The sequence below is a fragment of the Littorina saxatilis genome, linkage group LG11, assembly GCF_037325665.1.
Source record: "Littorina saxatilis isolate snail1 linkage group LG11, US_GU_Lsax_2.0, whole genome shotgun sequence".
Lineage (NCBI taxonomy): Eukaryota > Metazoa > Mollusca > Gastropoda > Littorinimorpha > Littorinidae > Littorina > Littorina saxatilis.
Genome location: NC_090255.1, coordinates 18,825,035 through 18,833,868, shown reverse-complemented (window position 1 = coordinate 18,833,868; position 8,834 = coordinate 18,825,035). Strand labels below are relative to the sequence as shown.

The following is an 8,834-nucleotide window of genomic DNA, read 5'->3' as shown; positions in this document are numbered from 1 at the left end:
CTTCCTTATCTTCTCCACTGTTTTCAGCGTTTATCTCCCTTCCTTCGTGTGGCGTCAATCCATATTCCCGTTACTACGTTACTATTTTTAGAATGTCACGATTGCACCCGTAAGTTGTCCTTACTGTAAAAGTGAAAAGGTCGAATCAATTTATAGCCACGCGAAAAATACACTGTCATCTATCTCTATATATTTATAGATATACATATATATATATACGGCTTCTCTATGTGTGTGTGTTTGTGTGTGTGTGTGGGCAACATCTGTGGATTGTAGAGTTCTGTTTGTGATGTGGTCTAGCGGCTTTGGTATGTCTGTATGTTCAGGCCTTCCTTCGAGAAGCCATAACAGTTATTCTCAATCCCGTTTGAGTGGACTTCGCCTTCAAAGGTGATTGTGGTGTTTTGGCACTCGGTTACATTTGGCGTCGTCGACAGCGATGGGACTCGACATGAAATGTTCAGGCCACTGAATCATTTTCGTGCTGTTCCCATTCCACCTGGGACGGACCTAAGTTGTTTCAAAGGGGGTCGAGTGTCAGGGGCGGACGAGGGGGGGGGGGGGGGGTTTCTGGGGTTTCCGCCCCCCCCCCCCCAGCCAAAAAATAAAAATATTTGTGTGTGTTTTTTGGGGTTGAGTTTCAATTTTTGAGGTATTAATCAGTGACAAAATCTGCTGCCTGAAACTGGTAATGATCATCCTCAGAATGCACCAGATTGCACCATTTTGAATCCTTTTTTTCAAAAATGTTCGGGGGGGGCAAGCCCCCGGACCCCCCTAGCAAGCTAGGCGCTTCGCGCCGTCGGCTCGGCGCTTCGCGCCTTCACACCCATATCTTCACAATATACTTTTGGACCCCCCCCATAAAATAAACTGATCCGCCCCTGAGTGTGACAGGGAGACTACCGTCGCCCTTCACAGCAGACTCTGTAGAGTTGTTCGCCTTAGAAGTTGTGGGCTGTCGCGGACAGTTGTATGTAGTTATAAGGTTCCTTGGTCGGGCGTTGCTGACAGGTACCTGTGTCAAGGTGGGAAGACCGGTAGCTGGGCTTAGCTCAGTGATTCGCGCCTTGCACGCTTTGCACGCATTGCACGGGACGTTCACGGTAAGCTGCGCGCTATTTGTAGGGTTCACCGTTTACCTGGTTGCTGACTGAGAAATTCATAGGCATTCTTTTTTCTGTCTCGGCCGAGACCAGATGTTTGTTCGAACGGCTTCGAAATTCGTGTGTGAATTGTCGTTTGAGTTCGAAGTTATTTTCAGTAGTAATGTACGTCTACTGTGGACTTTGTTAAAGTCGGTTGCGTAAAGTGCGCGATGTTTTTCATTAGCCTGTGTGAGGTAAGTCAAATTTCTTGGTCTAATTGGATAGACTTTTGTCAGTTTTTGCTGAAGGTGAATTAGCGGCCGGTGGCAGGGGACAGGGAACCTACATTAGTTACCAGTTGTACTGTTTGTCTCGTCTTTGTGTTGTTGTAAATAGTGTTCATCATAGGGTTTAAAAGGAAATCATTATAATGGTAAATTATATCGTAGAAGGAAACCAAAGTTTAGTCATTGTGCTTCCTCCTCATCCCTAATAATGATGTCTATTGGGGGAGGAAGTCACGTGTCTTATATTTTTGGGGAGATTATTGACTTTGGCCTTCTAGGCTTTCAGTGTTTACTGTCGAAGACAGACCGGACGGGAAGGTGCGAACCCTAGCTTCACAGCATGGAGGAGGCACCACCACGCTGCTGCGTGAGCAGCCAGTTTGGACTCTCGCATCGTCACCCCCACGCTGCTGTGTGAGCAGCCCCTCTGGATCTTCTCCGAGGCTTCATTACGCTGTTTTGAGCAGCTATCTTGTAACGTCACAGCGGCGCAACCACGCTGCTGTTGGGCAGCAACATCGAACCGGCGCCGTCACTGCAGAGTGTGTGCCGTGTGACAGCTCTTAACTGGGCTGATTCTCTCACCCCCGCGACAGAGACGCAGGTGTCGACCCGAGGGCGCACCCCCCCCCCCCCCTGAATTCGTCGAACGTGTAGATAAGTACTTTCTTACAACGATAGATATCATTTATGGAATGAGGAGGGCCTTTATGACGTACGTGCTTTGTGTTTGACTATCCTGATTGTCTCGTATGTCGTTTGTTGACATTATTTTGACCGTTGTGTACTTTCTCATGTTCATTATGTTCATCCTCATGTATTCGTGTTAACCCTTCCATTGTTCCATCCATCGTCACCCCCATATTTCACCCAACTGGGAACTATTAAATACTTTCATTTATTTACATTGGTGTTCTGTGAGTGCTGTGTTGTGTGGCCAAAGTTTTTATGTGAAAAACTAAACATGCAAACGTGCATGCACGCGACAATGGCGAGCTTGCCAGGATAAATCCTCTTTGAATTCAAGGAATTCACTTCATTTTTGTCGTTGGCCACACTTCCCATACACTGGACACTGATGTACTGTAGTTAATTAGCTTTTGTTGTTGTCTGGTAACTGTGGGTGGTTGGAGGGGCCCGAGGGTTAGCATCAGGCCTTGTGGGTTTCCTGTCCTTGTTACCAGTCAGCTGTGCCTTGTTTTGATTTTTCATGTTTTGGCTAACCGTTTGCTAGTTTGTTCTTGTTTATGGAACTTCGTTCTGGTCGTGTTCTTGATGATAGTGCTATCATGGCGTCTAGGACGGAAAGTAGTTCGGATAGGATTGCTAGGTGGCGTTCACTTGCTGAGGAGCTAGGTGTTAAATCTGCCAGTATTCCTGAGTTTATTGCCGAGCGAATGACCCGTGAAGATGCGGAACAGGCTAGACTAGAGCTAGAGAAGGAGAAACTTGAACTAGAAAGGAAAGCTTATCAGGACAAGCTAGAAGTAGCGCGTCGAGAGACTGATGAGAGAGTTAAGTATGTTCAAGCTCAGCGAGAAACTGATGAGAAAGCCGCATATGAACGTACTCAGATGTTTGAAGAAAAACAAAGGCAAGAGAGAGAGGACCATGACCGTAGGCAAAAGCAGGAAGGAGAAGAGCATGACCTTCGCATGCAACTCCTGCAGAGAGAGTCGGAAAGTAAGAGGGTGAAGAGAGGAAGTAGGGATGGAGCTGATAATGAGGGAGATTCCTCAGGTGAAGAAGGGTCTAGTGACCTTCGTGGTTTTCGGCCTTCCATACCGATGTTTGATGAGAGCAAAGAAAACATAGCTACTTGGTTGAAAAGGTTTGAGAGAGTCGCTACCTTGTACAAGTGGAAGAGAAATACATGGGCAACTAGGGTCTCGACTAGGTTGTCGGGTAGGGCTGTAGAAGTGTACAACACTCTTGATGATGATAGCGCAGACGACTATGACGGTTTGAAGGTCGCGTTGTTAGGCCGCTATCAGCTCACAGCCGAAACCTACCGCCGTCGTCTCAGAACCTGCAAGAGAAAAGAACATGAAACGTTCAGACAGTTCGGTGCTCGCATTGAAGAGAATTTGACTAAGTGGCATGAGCTTTCCGAGATCACAGAACTGAAACAGTTGGTTTTGCTGGAACAGTTCTTGCAGACCCTGAGCGCGGACATGGCCGCGTACGTTAAGGAGAAAAAACCTCAGACGTTAGCCGAAGCAGTTAAGTCCGCTGAGATTCATTTTGAAGCACACCGTGACAGTAAGAAGTTTTTTCAGCATGATCGTGATCAGGGTGGAAAGGCTGGCGTTGGTGAAAAGCAGAAAAGTGGAGATAACTCAGTTGGTACATCCGGTAGGAAGTGTTTCATCTGTGAGTCCCCCAAACATTTGGCTAGAGATTGCCCCAAGAAGAGCAAGTCGACGGGAGCAGTGAATAGCGGTCCTGAGAAGTCTTTACCGCCCGTCAGTGTACCCACTTTGTGTACTCCCTGTAGCCAGCAAGACTACGACCCGAGATGCCTGGTTGTAGTGGATGGTGTTGCAGTGGAGGGGTTGCGTGATACTGGATCTCAGGTTTGTGTCGTGAAGAGTTCATTAGTTTCCAGGTCTCAGTTCACAGGACAGGATCTTGAGGTTTCTATGGCTGAGAAAGACATCAAGAGGCGCTATCCAGTGATTAAGGTTCAGGTTGATTGTCCTTTCTACACTGGTGAGGTTGAGGCTATCGTCATGGATACACCTGTTGCTGATTTCATTGTAGGTAATCACGCCCGGCTGGGTGACTCGATTGTTCTTCCAGTGTACGCTGTGTCCAAGGTTGTGTCAGTTGTCACTCGTGCTCAGGCTGCCGCTGAAGGGAAGAAGCCGACTTTGTTACATGTTGCTGCTCCAGGGCTAGAAACAGTCACCCCTGAGCAGTTGCATGACCTTCAGCGGAATGATCCGACTTTGAAGAGTTGTCGTGAGGCGGCAGATCGCCGGGACGTCAGAACGTCTGGTCACTCTGGTGAAGTTGGGTTTGTTTGGAAGAAGAAGATTCTGTACCGTGAGTATCGCGGTGGTGGTAGCGTCTATACTCAGGTTGTTGTTCCCCAGCAGTTGAGGTTAGGTGTTATCAAGTTGGCCCATGAACCGCCTATGGGAGGTCACATGGGTGTTCAGAGGACACGTGATCGAGTTTGGCAGCAGTTCTTTTGGCCAGGTATGTGCGCAGACATACGTCGCTTTGTGTTGTCTTGCGATCAGTGTCAGAAGGTTTCTCATAAGCCACAGAAGGTACCGTTAGGTAAGATGCCTCTCATCGATACGCCGTTCGAGCGTGTGGCGATCGATCTGGTGGGTCCCATCATCCCTGCTTCTGAGTCTGGTAACAGGTACATTTTGGTGTTTGTGGACTACGCTACTCGGTACCCGGAAGCCATTCCATTGAAGTCGATTGAGGCTGTGAAGGTTGCAGAAGCGATGTGGGCAGTCTGGACTCGAGTAGGAATTCCCTCAGAGATTCTGACAGACCGTGGTACTCAGTTCATGTCCGAGGTGATGAAAGAGGTGGAGCGTTTGCTGGCCATCAAGGGTTTAGCGACTACTCCGTACCATGCGCAAGGAAACGGATTGGTGGAACGGTACAACGGAACACTCAAGACCATGCTACGCAAGCTTGCTCAAGAGAAACCGAAGCAGTGGGATCGCTACATTCCTGCACTCCTCTTCGCTTATCGTGAAGTTCCACAGGAGAGTCTGGGATTCTCTCCCTTTGAGCTTCTATACGGCAGGACAGTGCGAGGACCCATGTCTGTTCTTCGCAACCTATGGACGGAGGAGCAAGTCGATGAACAAGTTCGTACGACTTCTGAGTATGTGGTTGACTTGAGGAACCGGATTGAGGAAACCTGCAAACTGGCGCGGCAGAATTTGTCAGCTGCTGCACAGAAACACGCGAAGGTGTTCAACCGGAAGACAGTTCGAAGACAGTTCCAGCCTGGAGACAAGGTTTTGTTGCTGCTGCCGCAGAAGAAGAACAAGCTGCAGTTGTGTTGGCAGGGACCGTTCGACGTTTTGGAGAAGAAGGGCGAGTCAGACTACAGGATTCGGATCTACGGGCGTGAGAAGCTGTACCACGCCAATCTTCTCAAGTTGTACAGAGACAGACAAGGGCGACAGGGTCAACCTGTTGTGGGGTTTGAGCTAACAGAGATCAGAGGCGACCTTTTCAGCTGTGAACCTGATGATGCTATGGCCCACTGCGTCAGTGAAGATCTTGAGATGGGAAAAGGCATTGCCGTTCACTTCAAGCAGTCGTTTGGAAAAGTTGATCAACTTAGAGCACAAAACAAGAAGGTGGGAGAGGTAGCTGTACTACAGGTAGGTGCTTCCTACGTTTACTACATGATCACCAAGAAACGCTACTTTCACAAACCCTCCTACAAAGCGCTGCGGTCCTCCATGGAAGCTATGAGGGACCACTGCAAGCAGAACAATGTTGCTTCCCTGGCCATGCCGCGGATCGGATGTGGATTGGACGAGCTGAACTGGAGCGCCGTCCTTGAGATGATCAAGGAAGTCTTCAAGAACACGGGCATAACTGTTAAGGTCTACACCTTCGGTGGCTAAGAAACACAGTATTTTGTACATTTTTGACGTGCATGCTACAGGAATAATGCATATCTTGTTTGCTTGTTTTGTCATGTGCGGGTGATTCCCGGTAGTCGCAACGTGGGAGCCGACTACCTCAGTCGGGCATGCGTTGAATAGGGATCTTTTGCCGTGTAGACAGATGTCTATGCTTAACTTGGGGGGCATTGTCGCGGACAGTTGTATGTAGTTATAAGGTTCCTTGGTCGGGCGTTGCTGACAGGTACCTGTGTCAAGGTGGGAAGACCGGTAGCTGGGCTTAGCTCAGTGATTCGCGCCTTGCACGCTTTGCACGCATTGCACGGGACGTTCACGGTAAGCTGCGCGCTATTTGTAGGGTTCACCGTTTACCTGGTTGCTGACTGAGAAATTCATAGGCATTCTTTTTTCTGTCTCGGCCGAGACCAGATGTTTGTTCGAACGGCTTCGAAATTCGTGTGTGAATTGTCGTTTGAGTTCGAAGTTATTTTCAGTAGTAATGTACGTCTACTGTGGACTTTGTTAAAGTCGGTTGCGTAAAGTGCGCGATGTTTTTCATTAGCCTGTGTGAGGTAAGTCAAATTTCTTGGTCTAATTGGATAGACTTTTGTCAGTTTTTGCTGAAGGTGAATTAGCGGCCGGTGGCAGGGGACAGGGAACCTACATTAGTTACCAGTTGTACTGTTTGTCTCGTCTTTGTGTTGTTGTAAATAGTGTTCATCATAGGGTTTAAAAGGAAATCATTATAATGGTAAATTATATCGTAGAAGGAAACCAAAGTTTAGTCATTGTGCTTCCTCCTCATCCCTAATAATGATGTCTATTGGGGGAGGAAGTCACGTGTCTTATATTTTTGGGGAGATTATTGACTTTGGCCTTCTAGGCTTTCAGTGTTTACTGTCGAAGACAGACCGGACGGGAAGGCGAACCCTAGCTTCACAGCATGGAGGAGGCACCACCACGCTGCTGCGTGAGCAGCCAGTTTGGACTCTCGCATCGTCACCCCCACGCTGCTGTGTGAGCAGCCCCTCTGGATCTTCTCCGAGGCTTCATTACGCTGTTTTGAGCAGCTATCTTGTAACGTCACAGCGGCGCAACCACGCTGCTGTTGGGCAGCAACATCGAACCGGCGCCGTCACTGCAGAGTGTGTGCCGTGTGACAGCTCTTAACTGGGCTGATTCTCTCACCCCCGCGACAGAGACGCAGGTGTCGACCCGAGGGCGCACCCCCCCCCCCCCTGAATTCGTCGAACGTGTAGATAAGTACTTTCTTACAACGATAGATATCATTTATGGAATGAGGAGGGCCTTTATGACGTACGTGCTTTGTGTTTGACTATCCTGATTGTCTCGTATGTCGTTTGTTGACATTATTTTGACCGTTGTGTACTTTCTCATGTTCATTATGTTCATCCTCATGTATTCGTGTTAACCCTTCCATTGTTCCATCCATCGTCACCCCCATATTTCACCCAACTGGGAACTATTAAATACTTTCATTTATTTACATTGGTGTTCTGTGAGTGCTGTGTTGTGTGGCCAAAGTTTTTTTGTGAAAAACTAAACATGCAAACGTGCATGCACGCGACATGGGCTTTCCTTGCATGTACCCGTAAGTTGTCCTTACTGTAAAAGTGCAAAGGTCGAATCTATTTATCGAAAAATCCACTGTCATCTATCTCTATATATTTATATATATAGATAGATATATACGGCTTCTGTGTCTGTGTCTATGTGTGTGTGTGTGTGTGTGTGTGTGTGTGTGTGTGTGTGGAGGCAACACCTGTGGATTGTAGAGTTCTGTTTGTGATGGGGTCTGGCGACTTTTGTCTGTTTGTATGTAACAAATTCCACAGAGCATTATCAACTGAACCCCACCCCCTGCCCTCCTCTCCTTATTTTTTGTTTCTTTCTTTCCTCTTTTTGAAAGCGGACAAACAAAGTCCTTAATGGCTCAAAACCGTAGGACTTTTAATATTAATTTTAACTGTTTGTATGTTCTGGCATTTGAGAAGCCATAACAGATAATATAGGGCTTAGAAATAAGCTCTATAATTCTCAATCGCGTTTGACAGGACTTCGCCTTCAAAGGTGATTGTGGTGAACCGCCACGCTGTCTGTCTCTGTCTCGCGATTCACCCCGGCGAAGCCGGGTATTCCTCTAGTAATTATATATGTTTTACTATGCGTCCTGCATGTCAATGGTCTTTCTCTGGGTGACTCGATTCTGGGAAGATAAAGAAAATGCATTTAGTGCAAGCAGTACATAATGACAAAACAAATACAATTACTTAAAGTAGCTGCTGGTTTCAGAGTATTTAGTTTAAGGCCCACCCCAACTTGTTTGCCTCAATGTCGCAGATTTGGTCAGACTTTCACATTGAGTAAGACAAAAAATTTAACAATGTTTTGATTTAAAAAAAAATTTTTATTAATTTTTGTCGTTTTTGGCCCCATTCACTGGGAATCTTACTCAAGGACAAGGATTTTTCTTAGGAATATTTGTATGTGAAGCTTCCAAGCCCTAGCTTCAGAAACGTCCAGAAACCCTCAATAATGGATTTTGTTGTGCCTAGTGATGGCTATCCAACCGAGTGGCGGAGCACTGGTGAATCCTTTCATGATTCTCCTGATTGCTTGATTCTGTAATGACATTGTGGAGTTGGTAGTTATGTGAGCGTGTAGTGCCTGCTCTTCGTTGTTTAGTCGGGGGGAGGTATTGAATCATCTGATCATAAAGTAAGACTTCACTGTGATGTGCAGAGATTTAGTCAGTGTCACAAAGATGTGGGTATGATATTTGTAATGTGCAACCACGTCGTGATTTTAACCACCCTAAATACTGA

General features: G+C 47.1%; 1 protein-coding gene across 1 annotated transcript; it reads left to right on the top strand.

Annotated features, from left to right (window-relative positions):
* Positions 1-3,162: 3,162 nt before the first annotated feature.
* Positions 3,163-4,054, top strand: LOC138979494 (uncharacterized). Its single transcript, XM_070352205.1, has 2 exons — positions 3,163-3,951; positions 3,998-4,054. Exons 1-2 carry the CDS (start codon positions 3,163-3,165, stop codon positions 4,052-4,054), a joined length of 846 nt encoding a protein of 281 aa, XP_070208306.1.
* The last annotated feature ends 4,780 nt before the right edge of the window (positions 4,055-8,834 follow it).